The sequence below is a fragment of the Leptodactylus fuscus genome, chromosome 2 (genome assembly GCF_031893055.1).
Source record: "Leptodactylus fuscus isolate aLepFus1 chromosome 2, aLepFus1.hap2, whole genome shotgun sequence".
Taxonomy (NCBI): Eukaryota; Metazoa; Chordata; class Amphibia; order Anura; family Leptodactylidae; genus Leptodactylus; species Leptodactylus fuscus.
The window spans coordinates 206,215,035-206,238,462 of record NC_134266.1 but is presented as its reverse complement, the minus strand read 5'-3'; the positions used below and the strand labels follow the sequence as shown (position 1 = coordinate 206,238,462).

The following is a 23,428-nucleotide window of genomic DNA, read 5'->3' as shown; positions in this document are numbered from 1 at the left end:
CGGCACAAAATTATATTAATAGCTGATTTAGGGTGAAAGTGGGAAGGCTAGTATTTGTAAAGAATGGTAGAGGTCCACTTATTTTATTGACGGGGCAGAAACCTTTCTTGACAACCTTCTCAGGAAAGCTTTTATATTGTAGTTTGGAGCTCCTATACGAGTCAAACCCAGTCTATAACTATGTATAAAAGGCTAAGGGGAAAAACTGCACTCCCAGCTACAGAGCAACACAGTAAAAGAATATGGAGTGTAAATAATGCTTTGCCAACTCCAGATGGATTCTGATATGCCCAAAAGCACCATCATATATTTCCAGTGTGCGCTTCACATCTTCCAAACGGATCTGCTAATTGTAAATTATTTTTACACTTTGTGTGTTTGTACACTCAGCAGCCAGGCCACCAAGGTAATAATATTGACTTTATAAGCCCTCTTTTATATAAAACCTTATCAGCAGAACAAAACGCAGGATGACTATTGATAAAGCCATATTTTGTCACCGGGTAAAGCATATTATATGACTTCCTCGGTAATGGTTTTCAATGCAATTTATTCCAAAGTTGAAACATGAAACCTTGCTAAATTCCCAGACACAAGGCTTCCAGTTAAGCTATGGGCTGCCTTTATTCCTCCCCTGAAAGGAAGGAGTTTATTCTATCCTCACAATGATGTTCTAATGGATTTAGCACAGGCTCATTTGCATATCTATTTATTGTGTTAGAGCAAGCGGGCTACTTATGTTTGGAGTGTTATGGTCTATATTGTGATTCTGAGACTATGGGATATTTCCCCACTTGGCTTTGTACCACTACAGAGGGGAGGTAATACAAGCAGTTTATGCAGATAATAGCAGCATTAAAACAGATGATGTGAACTTTACCTACTGATACTTCCTTTATTCACATATTATACATGCAGGTTTATTTTACACAACAGAACAAGATGCCATGAATTGTAGTTTTAGGTAGGACTAGAGAAAAGCCTAGCACACCATCTTATTTGGTCTTAAGGAGTATAGTACTTCTTTATATATACTAGTCTAGGGGTTAACAACAGTATATGCCTAAAACTGTAATTGCTATTTTTTTTTTCTAAGAAACTTTTTTTTAAGAGTCCAGAATCCAGTATGGGCGTTACTATACAGTGACCGTAAATTCCTGAAAATCGCCATATCTATGTATTCCAATCTTATTTTTCAGGAATTTCATGAGATTATTTGCACAAATTTGCCTACATTAATGCATGCACGGTCTCCACCAGGTAGCAGCACTGCACCCATTCCTCATGTCTTCAAAAGTCCCGATGCAGCAGGAGAGAAGTATCAATTTTAGAAGATCAGGAAGGGGCAGGATGTATACAAAGAGGTGCTACAAAAAACCCAACCTGACTTACTACAGCAATTGTTAATTTCAGGGTTGTAATTCTTGTACTCAGGCAATACAGTAGGCCAAGTCTGTTGCAATACAGCTCTGTGCCTATACCAGGAGATCATTGGAAACTGATACTGTTACACTCACCTCCCTTGTGACAATACTGGTTAACCAATCCCCTGACAGAATGGGTCCTTCCTGATCTCCTGTAATGATTATGCACCACATGCCCACTCATGTTACACATAGGTGCACAAAATACAGAACCCAGAGAAGTCTCTTCACAGGTACTAAACTTCCAGCTTGACTTTTCCAGACCTGGGACAGATCATATGTTCATTACATCATGAAAGAGTCCTGCAACTATCTGATCATCTCCCTTCCAGCGGCCTGCCTGTGTCCCAAAGCTATGCTGCTTTAGGTCCTGCTGCAAGATGAGGGCTGAGGTTCCATGACAGAAAGCTGAATGTGATCTCTCCATTGCTTTCAGCTTTTTCCTAAACTAATCATACAGATTGGTGTTGGTCTAGAGAAAAAAGCAGTCGTGCAGAGTTTGCTCAATTCCCGATAAACTCCTTTAAGGATAATGTCACAAAGTCACAGTATAATATTCCATAGCAACACTCCACATATCATAATGTTCCACAGGGGCCCCTTCAGACAACATAATGTTCCACAGTGGCCCCTTAACACAGTGTTCACTCCAAAAAATATGATGTCCCATAGTGGCCCCTTGTCACAGTATAATGTTCCATATTATTCCTCTTAAGGGTGAATTCACACTGAGTAAACGCTAGCTTATTCTGAACGTAAAACACGTTCAGAATAAGCGGCGTCTAAAGCAGCTCCATTCATTTCTATGGGAGCGGGGATACGAGCGCTCCCCATAGAAATGAATGGTCTGCTTCTTTCACTCCGTGCAGTCCCATTGAAGTGAATGGGGAGTGCCGGCGTATACGGCAAGCTCTGCTCATGCCGGAGCGTACACGCCGGCACTCCCCATTCACTTCAATGGGACTGCACGGAGTGAAAGAAGCAGCCCATTCATTTCTATGGGGAGCGCTCGTATCCCCGCTCCCATAGAAATGAATGGAGCTGCTTTAGACGCCGCTTATTCTGAACGTGTTTTACGTTCAGAATAAGCTAGCGTTTACTCAGTGTGAATGCACCCTTACATAGTTTATTGTTCCACAGAAGTCCCACCACACAGTATAGTGGCCCCTATAAATTTTCCAAAAATTTCAATTCAGCTGAACCAAAAAATGTTGGGGTTTGACATTCACAAGCTATTATATTATGGGCCTCTGCTCATAATATTTTGGGGTCTGAAGAATATAATAGCAGTTCTTTTTCAGATATGTTTAGCCAGAACAAAACTGCTGGGCGAATCTAGTGAGTTCATCCAACAAACACTGTCCCAGCCCCTCAGGGACTCTCTATTCTGCCACCTGAGGCCTCATGGCAGATGCAGACCTGTGACTGTAGTGCTGTGCCAAGGGGTCCCCTGCTACCAGAGGAACCGGAGCAAGTGCACCATTTATCCTATGGTTCAAATGGCCCTGCCCACACCCAAAGTAATGCAGAGTACCAGTCTTCAAAGATGTACAATGTAATGAGGCAAAATAGTTAAGAATAATACTGTATATGTCCTGGCTGCAGTGCTCAGCGCTGCTAAGGAGAAAAAACATCTGTAAAGAAAACATGATTTTAAGATGTATAAAAAGATAAAACCTGTAATCCCTGTGTAATACTATCCTGATATTAATCTCTTCTAAAACTACATCGCAAATACAGGATTCAGTTTTGGGCTTCACATTCTAAAAAGGATATTAGAAATCCAGATAGGGGTCAAAGGCAGCCAAATAGAATTTTAAGTGGAATGGAAGGTCTCTCTTTTAATGAAAGGATAGACAAAAAGTGAAGTTTCTTCAGCTTGGAAAAAAATTACAGCTTAAAGGTTATCTGATTGTGTACTTATATTTTATACATATTTTTATTTTATATTTGGTCACCAGAATATAAGCAGCATCAGATGTCATCTTACTACTTAGGCTGTGTTTACACTGCGCCTGGAAAACAGCATGCAGTTTTTAACTATAGTTATGAGTATATCTACTATGCCAGTACACCAATGACCAGTACCATACAGATGTGATGTATAGTAAGATGTACTACTCATTGCTGCATTTAAAGAGGACCTTTCATCAGATCGGGCACATGCAGTTCCATATACTGCTGGAAAGCAGACAGTGCGCTGAATTCAGCGCACTATCGGCTTTCCCGATCTGTGCCCCGGGTAAAGCGCCATCGGTCCTGGTACCATAGTGCTTTACAGTCAGAAGAGCATCTCTGACAGTCTGTCAGGAACGTGCTTCTCCACAGCAGCGTCTATCGCGCTGTGCTGTGTGAGTGGGGAGGAACGCCCCCTCCCTCTGCTCACAGTGCTCGTCCATAGACGAATATGATCAGGAGGGGAGGGGGCATTCCTCCCCGCTCACACAGCACAGCGCGATAGGCGTTGCTGTGGAGAAGGATGTTCCTGACTCACTGTCAGAAACGACCTTCTGACTGTAAAGCGCTACGGTACCAGGACCGATAGCGCTTTACTCGGGGCACAGATCAGGAGAGCCGATAGTGCACTGAATTCAGCGCACTGTCGGCTTTCCAGCAGTATATAGAACTGCCTGTGTCCAATGTGATGAAAGGTCCTCTTTAATAACTATATGCATTTCCTCAATAAAAGGGCACTGTGTAAACACGACCTTAGGCCGGGCTCACATATTGTAGATGTAATATGGCCTAACCATACAAACATAGTTTTTCAGCTGCTGTCAGCTACGAGCAGTTTCATTGTTAGATGTGGCACGGTGAGCTACAGTGCATGGCAATTACCAATCACACTGCTCGGAGCCGCAGCCAGTCATGGTGCTAGCACATCATGTGAACTAAGCCCTAGTTGGACCAAGGGGCATTCCCACCACATATGCAGGAGGGTGCCAACCTACCCGCAGCTTGGCCAACAGAATTGCGGGAGGGAGGCATCAATATGGGCCAGTTGGCTAGGGGTTCTGTACCAGCACAGCAGGATTTTTTGAGCTGTCTCCCAATGGGCCGCTCCTTTTGAAACACGTTTCACAAACCCACAGGCTTCGTACCACTCAGGCAGGCAAATAGGTTTAGTAAGGTCCGCTTCCCATCTTGAAAGGCAAAGAGTTTTAACCCGTTCAGAGGGAATAGAGAGAAAAACATAAAAAGCTGAAATGCTGTCCTTCACAGGGACGGACTGTCTCCACAACCTCAAGGCAAGCCAGGAGTCTCGTCGCTCCGTGGGTTTGAAAAAGGTGCCTGATTTGTAAATATTTAAAGAAATCCCTATGGGGTGGTCAAACTCCTCCCGAAGCTTGGAAAAGGATTTAAAGCTGTCATCCGCATAGAGGTGGGAAATTTTGCTTAGACCATTCGCTATCCAACCAAGTATCCTCAACTGGGAAGGAATACGGTTAAGTAGAGCAGTGGTAACTTTACAAGGGGGACAAGATCTTCCAAGGAGGTATGCAACATATAGTACCTCCAAGCCCATATAGAGGCTTCAATGCTTAATAGGGGGACCTTAGCACAGTGGGATTTCTAAAGTCTTTAAAGGGTGTTTCAATCTCAGCAAGTAAAGCATTCACTGTGTGACGTAAAAAATTACATTTTCTATTGAGTTTTCTGCTTTCCTTTGGCAGTTTTGAGTCTCATTTAACTCACTGGTGCCTTATAGGTCAGATTTCAGGTGTATGATTTATGATAAGACCTTTGATAACTGAATCGGGTGCATTCATTTGGATGCGGTTTTTAATTTTACAGGTGAAACAAAACTAAACATTGTAATAGGACATGTTTTTCCAACAAAATCACAGTGTTTTATTGATATGATATGACAAGGTTAATGTCTCACTGATCAATCTATATGTATTTTTTGTACATCTGTAGGAGGGTCACTCTGTAGCTTTTATCTGTATTTCTGTATACTATGTGCTTAGTAGATAAGAATTTCTTCAAATTTCTGTACCATAAATGATCATGTTACAAGTTGACCACTTCAGCTCCTCACCCTCCCCAAGGACACTATAAATGTTGTAGGGGAATTTTGTTTAGTTAACCTTGGCTGGAATCATGGCATGTCCAGCACCTCTGGAAGTCATTGAATGATGGGTATATAAATCTGGGCATGACATATAATGGGGCTCCCCATCCAGTGAGCTGGGGGAGTAGCATGTCAACCAGGGATACGAATAGACTTGACAAGCTGATTAAAAGGGCAGCTCTGTCCTGGGGAGCCCCCTGGACCTGATTTAGATGGTGAGTGACAGAAGGATACTGTCCATGGAGAGCTCCAGGCTGGAGAACAACTCCCATCCCATGTATGAGACTGTGATAGTACTGGGCAGTACTGTCAGAGACCGACTGCTTCACCCTAAAGTGTGAGAAGGAGCCTTATCGGAAGTCAGGCTGTACCACCAATACCAAGCTAAGCGGAGATCACTCCATACAGAGAACTGAAAGATACTTAAGTTTGTGATATCCCTTCTACTATTTTTTTATCCTTTATCTATTAATCTGTACCTATGGTCACTGTAATGCCTCTACCGTGGAGCTTTTGTATTTTCATATTTTGTATTTTGTATTATCTATGTTATTTATCTGCAATTTATTAAAAAATATATATATATATACATTGGAAAAATGTCAAAACTACATACCACAAACATGGTTCTAAAGTTGCTCAGATCTGTAAAAAACTCCTCCACGGAAACCTTCTTTGCATCTAAGACGTAATATTCCATGACACTTTGATAGAGCTTCTCCATGTTTTCATACATTCGTGACAGCTTTTTAAATTGCTCTCTTGCGCTTACTGCAAAACTGTGAAATGCTGTTAAGGTAGATACCAATAGTATAGTGAAAACACATATGTAGAACAAACCAGCCAAATCATCAGTTCTGAAGTACATGAAACCACAACCTAAAGTAGCATCTTATAGAGACAAAAATACACAGATATACACAACAGACAATGAAAGAGTTCTTAGAAACTTTTGCTAGCTTATAATGTACATTAAGGAGTGCAGGTCACCCACTAACTTGAATATCATTTCAGGAGAGAACTGGTCTTTATATGTACTATAATACAAATTAAACCAGGAGGTGCATTAGCTGCCAAGTTTGCCATAAGTGCCATGCTGTTGAGCTGTCGTTCAGTGGGGCTGACCCGCAGAAAATACCGCCACTGACAAGTTTTCTTTGATGTGATGAGGAGCTAAGAACATATCAGGGATAGTTTTAAGAAAAAGACCTTGTTTCAGTGATCAGTATATGAGGGAATCAACATCCTCCTACAAATAGCCCCCAGCACTGGCTCATTCAGCTGCACGCCATATGTTAGAACTGGTGTGTGCTTTCCTTTACATGTTCGCAATTCCTGCTGTGGAAACGTGAGAGATTATACAAACAACTGACTAAGGATAAAAGACGTCTTATAGAAGAAAAAAAATATATATCAACGGCTATACACTGCTGTATCACAAACTTTGCACAAAGTTAAAACAAAAAACAAAAAAAAGCTATTTGTGTAAATCTGAAAAATTCTGGACAAAATTCAAAAAAATCGTAAGTCGGGACAGGTGTTCAGGCTCCGAACTGATCACAACTAATAAAAAATAGATGCAAAACACGTCAGGTGCCATAAGGTTTGTGGTGCTTTTGGTGCCCCCATCAATTGTTAAAGGGGTTGTCCTGGTATCCAATAAAAAACATGTCTGCTTTCTTACAAAAACAATGTCATACCTGACCAATTCGGAAAATGGGCAAAGTGACAACTTTAGTATAAATGGGTTTCCAGGACATTAAAACTGATGCCCTATCCTTAATTTTATCCATTTAATATCAGCAGTGGTCCGACACCCAGGACAAAATCCAAAATCCAAACAAAAATCCAAGAATTTACAACTACCTTTGGTACTACTTTAAATGGCTACTGCGAGGTTACAAGTGGAGCCAATGTCACTCAAAAACATGAACTAAAGACACATACACATATGGAATGCTCCTCGTGCTTCCAACAAACGTAACCAACTTCAAGACAAGCGTAACCTTTTTGGTATATCTAGTTACACTTGGTTTGAAGTTAGTTACCTTTATCTGAAGTGCGAGGAGCATTCTGTATATGTGTTTAAAGCATTCATTGGTCATGCGGCATGATCGCGGCCAAGTCTCATTCAAGTGAATGGGCTGATCTGCAATATGAAGCACAGCTGCTGCAGAAAAGTACAGCATTGTGCTTGGGGAGTCCTGAACAAGTTGTAGTGCCCACCCGAGTTCTGCAGTCACTTCAAACAGCTGATAGACCAGATATCTATCCTAGATGTCAGTCCCCTGCTTTGTAATTGATGACTTACATCAAGTTAAAAAAATTCTAGATATTTAGTCTTTCTAACTTTTTTTGGTTTTGTAATGAAAGAAAATCCTATAATGCATGCTCTATTATTTCCATCAGAAAATTAAATATGACTGAGGCTTATTTAGAGTGGATGCAGATGGAGACATTCTATCACTGTGGCTCTCATCCTATAACGGATAAGACCAATGGACATTAATAACAGTATTGTCAATCTACCCATAATGTTGGGTGTATGTTCAGGAAGTATTTCCCTATTTATAACTTGATACATTGCAGTGTTAATACCCTCTTAGTTTCACATTTGCCTTGACAAGTCATGTATGAATTACAGAATAAAACATTTACACATACTCTTCACATAAACATTCATTAGCATTAGTGCCTTTAGAGCTACCAGTGAGGCTATTAATACATATAATGGCAGCAATTCTGCTTGGTTATTTATGAATTATACCACAAGGTCCTATTCTCTTTGTAATAAATATATGCTTTTAGTACTTTTAATGCACTTTTCATAGCCATGAAATCAAATATTAATTGATGAATTATGAATTATTTCAGCCTTGCATGCTCATTTACAATAGTCACATTTCACATTTGGTTGTAGGTTACAAGGTAAGTGATTTAACATTAGAAACCCTTCTTTTTATACAAACAACAGGAGTCAGCAAAGCGCTGATCCTCGATTTTCCTTAAAAACAGTACTTTAGTGTTTTCTTTTGTATTATTTAGACAATTCCTCCCGAGCTACCTTTTGTTATTTTCTGACACATAATTCTGATAGTGTGACTGCCTTTCAGTAAGATTTGGTACTGTACATCAATGTGAAAGTTCAATAATCCAATGGTTTTTACTGATGCAGAAAAATAAAAGCGAATATCACTTACTTTTATTATCGTGGATTAATAAGAAGCATTGGACTACTAAAAACCTGAATGGATACTGCTACATTCTACACAATCTCGTGCTGTCCCATAAGGGATTCTTAAGAGTGTGGCAGGATTCTCTTGGCTCTACTTTCCAAGTGATCTGAGAATAGTGAGTGTACCTATACTGACTAATACTAGGGTGTGCTATTCTAGCTATGGGGGGGGGGGGACTGTTTCTAACAGCCTAGCTTGTGATTTACCAGCGGGAACACAACTGAGCTCAGCGTGGCAGTTCAGCTAAGCCACCTTTACTAGCTTTACTTTGCTACGTGAAACCAGCCAAACATAATGATCAAGAAATCATTTAGAGCTCTCCTTACACAGGAAACAATATGGCTCCTTTTCTGATCACAATTTATACGATGCTATAGTAGAGGTAAAAGTAAATGAATAAGGGACATTATGGAAACATCATATAATCTGATCTGAGTGCCATCCATAGAAGGAGTAATTGAGTCCAGAGGGTGGGTCTAATAGTAAGCTATTTATATGCACAGTCACTGTTAGGACCATTACACGGAATCCTTACCTGAAAACCTATATATTAATCTACTTCGCTCACCCAGAATAACATGCGGCCTGCAGATTAGACTGAATTTTCATGTTGACAGGTTTCCATTAAGTGACTAATGTAGATTTTGTTCGGATCAGAAGGTGGTGAGGTCTGAGAATGGAGGATTTGTGAACAGCGCTTCAATCCTGCCTCAGTTGAGGAGCGACAACCTACTGCTTCAACTGCTGGTGCAGTGATCTGAGGATCCATCAGATATGATAGCTAGTTGCCTCTAGTAGTGATATGTATCATGGCAGGGCTTCCAACTGGCATTTTTCAGCAGAATAAAGCTAATGTTCACACATACATAATCGCCACCACACTGCAACACTTCCTTGGCCATGTCCAGTCACTAGATTTATTGCCAATTAATAAAAATAGAAAGCCTTTTTTTATGAGTAACACGTCGGAATAGCCTTAAGAAAGGCTATTCTTCTACCTTTGGTCATCTTTTCCGCGCCGCTGTTCGCCTACAATCCCAGTTCTTGTCGGTATACAAATGAACTCTCTCCAGCGCTGCCTCCATCTTTGTCAGCAGCATTGTCTTCGTCCTCTTCTTCCAGGGGCAGGTTTCCGACTTCTAGGTCTCGGGCAGTATCGGAAGCGGACATTTTCTCATGGCCTGTGGGCATGCGCAGTCTGCTCTGCCCAAGGTCCGAGGCCTAGAAGTCGGAAACCTGCGCCGGAAGAAGAGGACGAAGATGACGCTGCTGACGAAGATGGAGGTGGCACTGGAGAGAATTCTCTCGCAACATTGCCCCCCCCCCCCAGTGCTGTTTGAGCGCTGGGGCCTGCCCCCAGTGCTGCGAAAGAACTCATTTGCATATAGACAAGAACCAGGATTGTAGGCAAATGGCAGCACGGAGAAGACAACGAAAGGTAGGAGAAGAATAGCCTTTCTTAAGGCTATTCTGATGTGTTACTCATAAAAAAAGGGTTTCTATGATAGAATCCCTTTAAGGATTTATGGGAATAGCTAGGGCCCTAGTTTTGACAACCTACACATGTGCAAGATCCATACACATAGCTGCAAAATCTTTAGGAAAAAGGTGCTGCAAGATACCATGTGAGACCTGTATGACTCCATACTCATCCGTATCTCATCTTTTATCCAGGCTAGAGGTGGCCCTACAGGGTAATAAAGCCTTGTTTCAATGGTACAGGTTTCCCCTTTCACTACAATATTATAATCACTTACATATTATCATCATCATTACATTCACACATAGAAAGTTTCATTTGAATGCAAAAACTTTCTTTTTGTCAATGAGTGTAAATGATGGAACTAAAATTTATCACAGAAAATCTTAGCCTGATGAAGTAGTGATCTTTTGGAGATGTGTCATAGTTTTGTTTTAAATAAAGTCATAAAATCCAAAAGTTTTTGCGCTTTAATTCCAACCCGTGATCTAAAGAGTGTATAAAAAGCAGGAGAGAATCTGCACAGAAGTGGGGATTCTAATTAGTGTCCTTCAACCTGTGATATTTAGCAGGAGAATGTGATGGTTAAATTGACCATTAAACAATATCCCACTTTTTGATAAAGTATCTCTCACAAAGAGCATCTTTCCTGTTCCGGATTTCCTGCTGGCTGTTTTTGTGAGCAGTCCGTCTTTTAAGAGAAAATCATTCAGCTTCCCTTCGCTTAGGATTAAATGTACAGACAGATCCGGGCTTCTCCATGCTGTGCTGGATTATCTAACCTTTATATCAAACATTTTTTTCTTATTAATTTGCTGGAAAATCTGTTTGCCTCAATGTGTGCTCCTCTAATTAGCGAGATCATGTCGTATTAACATAAGCCATATGCAGGTCTATAGCTTCTAAGTTATTGTCTGTCTACGGAGATGCGTCATACTGTAGCAGAGAACAGAAACTTCAAGTCTTAGTGGAATACAAAGAGGGAACAATACTGAGAAACTGTCACTGCTGCCAGAACAGTGTAAATAACCAAAAACAATATAACTTCTGTTAGACAAACTAGGAGCAAACTAGTGCTTACAGATACCAGGCCTGGATTTAATAGCCAAGTACAAGCAAATGAATATTAATAACTTGGCCAAAAAAGGTATGTCCTTCACTAAAATATAGTATTCATTGCCGTATATGTTAAAGGAGCAGACACAGATACAACACATAGAGCGTGGTCGACATATAGTTTTAATGTAGGTGAAAACGATGCTGAACTGCACATCATCCTGATTCTTGGTTGACCAGCACCTACTTCATGTGTGTCTGTACTCAAATTGACTATTAAAATAATTCATATATTGATTAGATTTACAGCATCCAACATTCACAATCATTTTAATTGTTCCAATAGATCCAAAATGAATCCATTCTGAAGCTAGCCTTGACCTACAGATATATTGTTTGTGCTTACAGCTCCTGTGTGACTTATTTGAACCCATGATTATAGACTGAAGAAAAAAAAAACACTGCTATATGGATCCTGATGATATGTTGTCTTTCAGCTGCCGCTACTTCTTGAAAACCCACCAAATATACAGATGTAGCAGAGTACATCCAAACTTCTGCAACTGGTCAACTGGTTAAATTGCTGCAGCATGAAATCTTAGAAGACAACAAAAAGTCACTGGAAAACATTTTAATGACTTTTTCTTGTTCTTTTTTGTGACAGATTATATATATATATATATATATATATATATATATATATATATATATATATATATCTATATCTCCCCTAAATTACTACTATTTTTTTTTTTTTTTGTACTTCATTGGAACTGGAAAAATAAGACCATGCCTAGAATCATTGGAGTACTTTGAACACTTGCACTACCTCCCTAAGGATATGCATTTGTTATGTAACATAGTGTATGAGTTTTACCCAGTCATGCCATAAATGTCTCATCTGGATATATGTGTATACTAGTTATTGTAATCCTTGAGAGTGGTGGTATCTGACAATGTGGCCCTCAGATCAGAAAACATTGGGCACCTCTGGTTTAATAACTATAAGTACCTCTTAATTCCCTCTGCCTATAAAAAGAGCCTTACATTACTGTAGGTACTTTATAGTGTCATATGAGGACAATTCTCTATTCAGGCAACTCTTCTCTAAAAGAGGATACTTTGTCTGTAATATAAATTGTCAATATTCATTTGTGGATTCAGATACGAAATAGTTAAAGCTTAGTGAGCATTATCGTACAATGATTTGAGGAAGGCCAGACAAATATAGGATAATAAGATTCTAAGACGTCAAAATATTTCTTAAGCTGCTTTACATCTACTTTGTTAGTACACCGAGATGTAATTATGTGTAATGCTTGTAGAACAAATACCAGTATATAAAAAAGATGGAGACAGATACAACTTATTACGAAGAGTGTGATATTGGCCATAATGGAATTACAACTAGCATTGCAATCAGGGTGTCTGTCATTATGGAGATGGGGCATCAAGAACAGATTAATTGATGACTTATCCTAAAGGATCAGTGGGGGTCCGACATCCAGAATCCCCATCGGTCATATGTTCCCAGCAGCTAATACAGAGAATGGAGCAGGTTACTGCAGACAGCGCCGCACCTCCCTTGAGGCGACCTGAAGCGACCGTTTCAGGCGGCGATATGCCAGGGCCCCAGGGAGGGCGGCATTTTTGCTTACCTAAGCCAGTCCAGGACAATCTGTCCTGGACTGGCTTAGCACCGAGCGGTGGATTGGGGAGGCCACTGGAGCAGCGCTGCTCCAGCGGCCTCCCCTCACGCTCAGACAGAGAACAGGTCCTCTCCGTGCCTGCTCTCTGCCTGTAAACGGCGCTAAGCCCCGCCCCTTCGCTAAGCCTTGCCCACTTTGATGTGCCACGCCCCCTCCTCCCGGGGGGGGGGGGGCAGCTTTCTGTCGTTCGCCTCGGGCGGCGAAAGGGGCAGGTTCACCCCTGACTGCAGATCAGATCTCATTGAAATGAAGTTAAGCTTTAGTGACTTGTTTTGGCAAGAAAATTGAGCTGGTGAGTAGGGGGTGCCAGAGGTTGTATGTCAATCTGACAATGATAACCGATTCTTTTGAAATGGTCATCAGAAAACCCCTTTAAAACTTAGTGTCCCCCCAGGTGTATGCTACCCTATCTCAGTAGTGATAATGACCACAATTCCAGTGTTGGATCACTTACACACATGGACAAATTTGTTGGTTCCCCTCGTTTAATGAAAGAAAAACCCACAGTGGTCATAGAAATAACTTGAATCTGACAAAGTGGACTTTGCTAAACTACATGTTGACAAGCCACAAAGCTTCTGGGAGAATGTCCTATGGACTAATGAGAGACAAATCGAACTTTTTGGCAAGGCAGATCAGCTCTATGTTCACAGACAGAAAAATGAAGCATATCTTGAAAAAAACCACTGTCCCTACTGTGAAACATGGAGGAGGCTCTGTTATGTTCTGGGGCTGCTTTGCTGCATCTGGCTCAGGGTGTCTTGAATCTGTGCAGGGTATAATGAAATCTCAAGACTATCAAGAGATTCTAGAGAGAAATGTGCTGCCCAGTGTCAGAAAGCTTGGTCTCAGTTGCAGGTCATGGGTCTTGCAACAGGACAATGACCCAAAACACACAGCTAAAATACCCAAGAATGGCTAAGAGGAAAACATTACACTATTCTGAAGTGGCCTTCTATGAGCCCTGACCTAAATCCTATTGAGCATCTTTGGAAGGAGCTGAAACATGCCGTCTAGAAAAGGCAGCCTTCAAACCTGAGACAAATGGAGCAGTTTGTTCATGAGGAGTGGGCCAGAATACCTGCTGAGAGGTGCAGAAGTCTCATTGACAATTACAGGAATCGTTTGATTGCAGCGATTGCCTCAAAAGGTTTTGCAACAAAATATTAAGTTAAGGGAACCATCATTTCCGTCCAGGCTGGTTTCATCAGTTTTATTTATTTTTTTTAAAGTTCCGTTGAAGAAAAAAGCAATGACTGATTGTCATTTGTTCATTTTCATAGAATTTTTATTTATTACTACTTTTGTCAGATTCAAGTTATTTCTGTGACCATTGTGGGTTTTTCTTTCATTAAACGAGAGATACCAACAATTTTGTCCACGTGTGTATTTGCTGGGCTCCTTTCAAAAGGCCACCTTGTATTCATGCTCTGCCCCCTCACAGGTTTCTCCCTGTACTATGCAAGTAGGGAAAAGAAGTTACATTGTGACCAGAAGCTTTTAAAAATACTATATGTAAAGGATATGCCGAATGAATTTTACATAAAGATCTGTAACAATTTCATGTAAGTAAAGTGACTAATTAAAACAAACTTTGCATAAATTTATAATACAGGCAAATAAATTTGTTATACGTGTTATCATATAAAAATGACCTTTTCCACTTCTTAGGCTAGTATCTTTCTGCCACACTTTCATGAAGCTAAATCCATCTTGAGAGACAAGACAGACCATCAGTCCACAGAAAAATCTGATTACATGCTGGCAAGAGAAGTCTACAGAAAGGGAAGCGAGGAGGGGCATCCAAGTAATAGAGACAATGAGCTAATAATACATCATTTATGACACCCCAAGTGCTTTATTCACATAGGTACTGTTCAGAACTGCTATATAATATTCTCTATGCAAAGTGAGTGAGAGAGAACAAAATATCAGTTTTTACTGTGCTGTCTATGACAAACAACAGGGCTCGGTAGATAAAAGCCATATAATCGCACGTTAAACAGCTTAGTAATGATATCACGCCCTCAAAACAAGCTCACTTAAGTGCTTGTGGAGGATATACTAAATGCCGGCTCACTAAAAATGGCATTTTACACAAAACACTTCTATTCTGTCAAAACTAGTAGCCTCTGCTTTTGATGAAACCTTTTACTCACAGCATGCATCCTTTTTGGTGCCAAAGTGTTTATAGCTTTCAAAGCATGAAAGCTGAAAAAATACACAAAGGTTACTGGAACAGATTTAAAATGTTAAGTAAACCTTGAGCTTATCCAACCCGCCCTACATAAATTGTGTAGTTGTCAAAAGGATATGGACATTTTTGTCACAAACTTGTCATGTACGTCGTCAGATGGAGGAAAGGTCTCTAAATCCTTCTCAAGCTGCTGAAGCTGGCGTTCCATTTGCTTCATTGTCTTTTCCAGATTTTCGGCAGACACTAAATTAGTCAAAGAATAATCAAATTAGACACAAATCCTAAAATACCTTTTTACTATACAAAGACTTCTTACAATGCAGCTTTGTTAGCAATGCCATTGATATTTGAACATAATTGTCAAATGTTTAAAACATAATGCATAAATCCACCAAATATGTAATGTATATAATAATAATATTATTAACCCCAACAGCCATACAGTCAATAGTTATGTGATTTACATTGGCTAAGGATCACTTGGGACCATATCAGAAAACTAAGAAAAACATGCCGGATAAGGCGATACTACCAAACAATAAATGTACTCTACAATTACAAAATTTTATTGAAAAACAATATTGACAAAGCCAAAGATGGCAAAGCGTGTGTCGGGGCGCGTATAACGCATGGCAGGACACTCTGATGCTATATTTTTTTCATACATTTATAGGGGTTTTCACAACATCACACTTAATGATACTCTTCGTATTGATACTAAACCTTTTTGAATGGTTGTATTGATAATACTGTGATTGCTTTTGTACATGAAGTGTAAAAGGGTAACATTCATAAGATGTTTTTTGTTTTGTTTTTATCCCTTAATTTATATTTCCTAATCTCAGATTTTCCTACATGCATATTCATTTGGATGTGTTCCTTTCCTTTATGTCTCCATGTCTTTTTGTGTCTCTGATATTATTTTTCAATAAAATTTTGTAATGTAATAATACATTTATTGTTTGGTAGTGTCGCCTTATCCAGCATGTTTTTCTTCGTATTTTTGGATATCTACCTTGTTGTTTTGCCCTGTTGCATTTAGTATATATATGTTCCATATCAGAAAACTAGTAACGTGACATTTTTTTGGTTTCCTAAATGACATGGCACCTCATGTACAGTCGTATGGGGCCCACATTGTAGATCTGATAGAGTTTGTAGGATAGGGCTAGACAGTGACTTTGGTCTCATCATTCTTAGCTTGATCAAAGATCACCATGATGCCCCGTGATCCATCACTATTGTTAGTTAATGGAGCTGAACTATGATCTGACCGACACACTGCTCGATCTTTTTGCAACTAGAAGGGTCATAAGTAGAGATGAGCGAACACTGTTCGGATCAGCCGATCCGAACAGCAAGCTCCATAGAAATGAATGGATGCACCTGGTACTTCCGCTTTGACGGCGGCCGGCCGCTTAACCCCCCCGCGTCCATTCATTTCTATGCGAGCGTGCTGTTTGGATCAGCTGATCCGAACAGTACTCGCTCACCTCTAGTCATAAGGCAACTCAATCCACTTCCATTACTGTTGGAGTTGCAAGGCAACATAGTGATCTTTGCTTGTGAAATGGGGGTTATGGCCACAGTTGCCTTGTATCCCTAGCTTAATAGAAGATGCTGTTAACTAGAGTGAGCATAAAAAGTATAAGGATAGGCCTACACAACGACTTATAAAGCAACTTAAAGACACAGATGATAAACTGCAACATCTAACAATTGTCTATGGGGTCACATTGCAATCTATGACCTAGCACAACTACATAGTCACGAAAGTCACAAAGTCTAAACCTGCTGGAATTTTGGTTGCAGGTTATGCACAATTGACTAGCATCAATGGAGGTTGCATATGACTTATAAGCACCTTATATAGTCCATAAAACCACCCCACCTATGCTTATGTGAATAATTGGTGGGGCAAAGAATATTATTGGTTACACCCATGTCCCAGAAAATAGACTTGCTCACATAAAAAAGCCTTAGATTTTTTTTTTACCACCTATATTTAATCAGAAAAACATGCTAAAAATGGTGACATCACAGAACTGTCTGCGCCCAAAGAAAGAGGGTATATTGTAAGTTAAATAAAACTGTTTAAAGGGCCATTTCACCTTATAAAAATAAACCCATTACAATGATATAAGATTAAGCAATGAGCAGGTGCAGAGCCTTCAGCATCGGTCATCTTACTTCTACCTATTCATACTATTCGTAGGCTATTAGTGCTCTTCATGAGCTGCACCACAGCATGCATCTCCAAGTATGTTTACACAGAACAGAACATGCCTTCCACAAATACATCACACATGCAGAACGGGAAGAATGTCAACAGGAAAGGTTAAATACACTAATAAATATTTATTTAGTTCATGGGAAATGCCAAGAATCAAAGGATGCCAGCCATTGAAAAGATTATGGTTATAACGTTACAAAGTCTCGTCAAATGTTACATTTAATGGCTCAAAGATGAAGTTGTAAATGACAGCCAGTTAACTGTTTAATTGCCACAAGTCTCTCCCAAGTCCATAAATAAACTAGATGTCATTATATAGCACAAAATAACTATTTATTCCATTGATGTGACAATCTCATTGTATTATGTTCAATTCACCATTGCCTGATGTAATTATTTTTATAGAAGAATAAGGTTTCAATATAAATTAATGTTTCATAACCACAATAGGCACAGAGACCATTGGAGTCCTGAAGAATGACAAAGGAGAAACAGTTAACATGGTGGAACAGCAGGTGAAGCTACTAAATTCATATTTTGTATCCGTCTTCTCCCAAGAAACTAATGGAAATATCGACATTAATGGTGATGGAGATGAGGGGAAGGAGGACTCCAAGCTGACTATAACCGAAGGTCTGGTAAGAGAGCACTTAGCCAAGTTACAGGAAACCAAGTCCCCAGGACCAGATGATTTACACCCTAGAGTCCTGAAAGAGATAGCAGAGGAAATAACAGAACCCCTTGCTATAATCTTCAGTAAGTCATGGGAAACAGGAGTGGTCCCTTTAGATTGGAAAAGGGCAAATGTTGTCCCCATCTACAAAAAGGGGAAAAGGGATGATCCAGGTAATTACAGGCCGGTAAGTCTGACCTCGATAGCAGGAAAAATCTTTGAGCAAATTGTCAAGGAACATTTACTTCGGTACCTGGATGGGAAGGCATTAATTAACCAGAGCCAGCACGGCTTTATGACCAATAAATCTTGTCAGACTAACCTGATTTCCTTCTACAACAAAATCACTGAATGGTTGGACCAAGGGAATGCTGTGGACATAGTATATCTTGACTTCAGTAAGGCATTTGATAAAGTATCACATAACCTTTTTATTGAAAAAATGATTAAGTATGGCTTTGACAAAAAAATCAGTTAGGTGGATTCACAACTGGCTTAATGATCGGGCACAACGAGTAATACTAAATGGCTACACATCAAACTGGAAGAAAGTCAAAAGCGGGGTGCCGCAGGGCTCTGTTCTGGGCCCAGTACTTTTTAATATCTTTATAAATGATCTGGACGATGGAATTATTGGGGAACTCATAAAATTTGCAGATGATACGAAGATAGGAGGAATAGCCAACACTAGAGAGGAGAGAGAGTGTATTCAAAAGGACAGACACACTGGAACAATGGGCTGAGGCGAACAAAATGGTATTTAACAGGGACAAATGCAAAGTTCTACATCTGGGTAACAGAAATGTAAAAAACATATATAGTATGGGAGGAATAGAACTAAGTGATAGCATAGGGGAAAAGGACTTGGGCATAATAGTAGATCACAAATTCAACATGAGCCAACAGTGCGGTGCTGCTGCAAAAAAGGCTAATAAAATTCTGGGATGTATTAAGACAAGCATTGAATCTAGATCAAGAGGGGTCATTATTCCGCTGTACTCTTCCCTGGTCAGACCACACCTGGAATACTGTGTACAGTTCTGGGCGCCTCAATTCAAGAAAGACATCGATATATTGGAGCAAGTCCAGAGAAGAGCAACCAAAATGGTGGAAGGTCTGCAAACCATGTCCTATGAGGAGCGGCTAAAAGAACTGGGATTGTTTAGTTTGCAGAAGAGAAGGCTGAGGGGAGATTTAATAGCAGTCTACAAATATCTGAAAGGTAGTCACAGTGCAGAGGGATCTACCCTATTCTCATTAGCACAAGGAAGTACAAGAAGCAATGGGATGAAACTAAAGGGAAAGAGATACAGATTAGACATTAGGAAAAACTTTCTGACAGTGAGGGTAGTGAGAGAGTGGAATAGGCTGCCACGGGAGGTGGTGGGCGCTCCATCAATGGAAATCTTCAAGCGGAATCTGGATAAACATATAGCTGGGATGATTTAGGAAAACCTGCACTCGCAGGGGGTTGGACCCGATGGCCCTTGAGGTCCCTTCCAACTCTACCATAAGATAAGACATAAGATAAGATGTGGGCTTAACCGCAAGCAGCTCCTTAGGTTGTGGTCTTCAGACTAGTCATTAGTTGGAAGCTGGACACTGTAAGAATGACAGCATAGGAGCAGACTAGACATGGAGCAAAGACCGGGGCAGACCAGAAGGAAAGGAGCAGATGCTGGAACCAGGAACATAGATAGGCTAAAGCTTGGAAGGTGACAAAGAAACTGGACTAGAACATGGTCTAGATCAAAGCCAAGGGTCATCACCAACAAAGGAGTTCATAAGAGATGTAGTATCAGAGTCAGGGCAGGAATATTTACTCAACAATATCCATTAGTAAGGAAGAACTCCTAATACCTGCTATAGTAAAGCATAAACCCACAGAGGCAGCACGCTGTCTGTCAAACCCTTTAGGTGCTGCAGTCACTATTGACTGTAGTATCTAAGGATTGGACACCACCTTTTTAGTAAGTCTTTAACTCTAGGTTCACATCTACACTGGGTTTACAATCTCCTGGAAAGTTAGAAGACCAGAAGAATGGAAAAACAGCCTGCAAAAATATTGGACATGAACGGTGCCAGAGGGACTCCATCAAATGTGTGTTACAACAAACTGAAATTGTATGGGGGGGGGGGGACTTGCAGTAGTTTTTCGTCTGCGATTTTAGATGGATGTGCACCAGACTATCCGGCAGGGATGTGAACCCAGCGTAATGTAGTTAGTCTTCATTTGATGTCCTTATGTGATGTTTACAAATGAGCGCCTGTTCTGTCCTCTATACAAAGTCACAAAGTGACCTAGGCGAAAAAAGACTGAGCCATCACTAAATCATAAAAAATAATGCATAAAATAATCATAAATGGTTCAACTAAAAAGCCAAGACAGCTTGGAATACACTCACAGTCAATAAAACATAATAGAAAATAATAAATTATACTTCAGAGATCTCAGAGAATATTTTGCAACAGGCCAAAGTTTGCTACAATATAAAGTGCAGTGATAAAAAACACGTACCTTCATAATGCATAGAAGATCTATTATAGATTTATCTTTTGTGCTAGCTTTCACATATATTTATCAGTTTTAGCAAAGTAACTAATGGAGTCAAGTTCATGTTGTTTGGAAAAATGTAGACATTGATCTGAGAACAATGGGGTCAGCCTGTGAAGCTTTTATTTGTGTGGACCAAATAATAGATTATAGGGAAGACATGGGTCTGCTGAGCACTGTTCCTTTATCTATGATTATCACTAGGCCCATTTATCTAGCTAATCTTCTGATAACAATTCCATTGCTTACTTACTCCTGTGTGTTTATGACACCAACATGGTATAACAATAAACATTTCTATAATATGCTATTCTCTACTAGATAAGGGTCTACAGCATTCTATATACTCAGACATCCAGGGAAATTATTTATGTGGCTCAAAGACAAACATAGTAAACCCTTCCCATGCAAGCCTCCTGAACTCGGGTCTAGGCATATCAAATGTTTCTTAGTGAGAATATTTTCTCCCTGGGATGCTATAGTTCAAAGCTCAGAAGACAATTTATAGTTTGGCAGGTTAATGATGGTATCTGCAGAGGAAAAAGTCCACAGGCTTAGTAGTGAGTGCAACTGAATTATCCTCTCACATTAAGTCCTGGGCTCTTGATAGAATGGTTAAGGCATTGTACAGTCCTGCTGTGGTTTATCTGTAATTCAGGTCTGTATAAATAGAATTTTTCAGTATAGCTGTTGGGGAAAAGGAAAAGTAAGCCTAGGAAAAAAAAAATGGTGCCCTACATACAGCGCTAAAGACAGACTGTTATGAGACCGAAAGTATTCAGCAACAAAATGGAGAAAGAACAGAAAATGATATGAAATAGAAAAACAAATACTAAAAATTAAAGGGATTCTATAATTGTTGCCAGTGGTTTTTAAGTAAAGACATTCCTGGATAGCCTTTAAAAAGGCTATTCTACTACTACCTTCTTTTTTTTCAATTCTCCCCGCAATCCTGGATAATTACTTTATCTAAATGAGCCCATTGAGCACCCTGGGCATTCTCCAGGGCCTCCGAGCACTGGGGAACCAGTATGCTGAGTTCTATAGCGAGCTACAACAAAATGGCACTCGGAGATGCACAGTACCACTCAGAACGGCATCTTCAATACCTTCTAGAAGCTTGTGGGCCTCAGGTGCATTCTAATAATGTTTGAAAATCTCAATATTCAGTAAATAATTTATCTTCACTAACTAAAGATACATACAAAATATTGCTGGGGGGGTGCTATGATTCCACATGCATGCGTGGGAAAGACATTTGTTGGGAGGTGGGTGAGAAAACTCGATTGCTCAGAGCGCACAGCACAGTAATCCATTGTCACAGAAACAATGGTGCAGGGTATCGGGGCGACACTTGCTGGTTAGACCACATTTTTGTAAGTGTAATTTCATCATAGATCCCATTGCACAGCCTAAAGCATAAAACAACATTTATGCCATCAAGAAATGTTAGAATATATTTTATGAATGCATTTTGACTCCATTCTGTGAAATCCTGGGCTGAAATCCACTGTGCTGCTCTATTGCCAGCAGAAATGTGTGTACCACTTGTCACTGGAGTACTGATAGGCTCTTTTCTAATGCAAGGAAGCTGTATTACTTCTGGTTATATCAGCAATTGAAACCACAGTCAGTACTGACACATTAATATGTAGCTGTTCTTAACCCTGACTGCGCTTACAACTGGTGAAATCTTTGGAAATAATCCAGGTAGAACTGCAATCTTAATATGAGGATCTCATCCTTCATATGACATCAGAAACAACCAGATAGAGATGTCAGGTTGTTGCAAATCTAAGCTTGTAGTTAGTTCTCAGGCTTCGCTCACATCTCAGTTGGGACTACCAATTTTGCTTGAAATAAGTGGAGAGATAATTCTTTTAAAGCAGACTGGGTTTCCGTTTTTCGGGTCCCCATGCACACCCATTGAACAGAAACCTCAATGCTAGTGTGAATCTAGCGTCAGGTATAAATGTAAATGATTATAGGAGTGGTCCGATACTGGGTCTTCCCAGAAAAGGGCATAAAAAGGAACAGGCCAGCTCCTGGAGTAGCATATTCCACAGATACACAGTTCCTATGGTAGTGAAGCCTTCTTTCATCTGGAGATTGAACAAATTATTGACTTCAGTGGGATTAATGCAATTTTCTACATCACTAATTATTAAATGAAAAAATAATCATAGCACTGAAATTCGGGGGCCATTCCAGGTAGGAATCGTTGACCACAACATTGTTGATAAAGTCTCTCAAGTCTCTGTCAAGTTTCCATCCTATTGCAAATTATATTCTCTCAAACACTGTTTGCCATCAGTATTAAAAATCTCCTTTTGCCGAACACCCCCTTTTAAGGCGGGGTTCACACAGGGTTTTTTGGGGTAGATTTTGACGCAAAATCCGTATCAGAATCTGGCTCAAAAATCCGCCTCCCATTGGATTCTATGGTTAACTTTTTCCACAAAGCAACATGCGGAAACCACTGCAGAATCCACGATGCAACACCATCCTCCCCGACTAGGCCCATTCATTTGGGCCTAATCCAGTACGGAATGCCACAACCGGATGTCGGTGCACTGAATGCACAGCACTGGCATCCAGTCGCAGCTAGCCATTTTTTTGGACCGGATTCCGAGGCGGCCTCCGCCACAAAATCTGGTCCAAAAAAACCCATGTTAACTCGGCTTTAGAAGACTCTAACTCTACCTTCTGTAGACCATCTATAAAGATATATAAAAACTACAGAGAAAGTTTCCTGCATGAAAACTCCCGTTTAAGCAAGAACAAAGATACA

General features: G+C 40.1%; 1 protein-coding gene across 1 annotated transcript in view; it reads right to left on the bottom strand.

Annotated features, from left to right (window-relative positions):
• Positions 1-23,428, bottom strand: part of DIAPH3 (diaphanous related formin 3) — a 458,292-nt gene that overhangs the window by 174,072 nt on the left and 260,792 nt on the right. Inside the window, exons 23-24 of the mRNA XM_075265434.1 lie at positions 15,296-15,420; positions 6,116-6,280 (exon numbers count right to left, since the gene is read on the bottom strand). Coding sequence (XP_075121535.1) covers positions 6,116-6,280; positions 15,296-15,420 — 290 coding nt within the window. The remainder of the gene's footprint in view (positions 1-6,115; positions 6,281-15,295; positions 15,421-23,428) is intronic.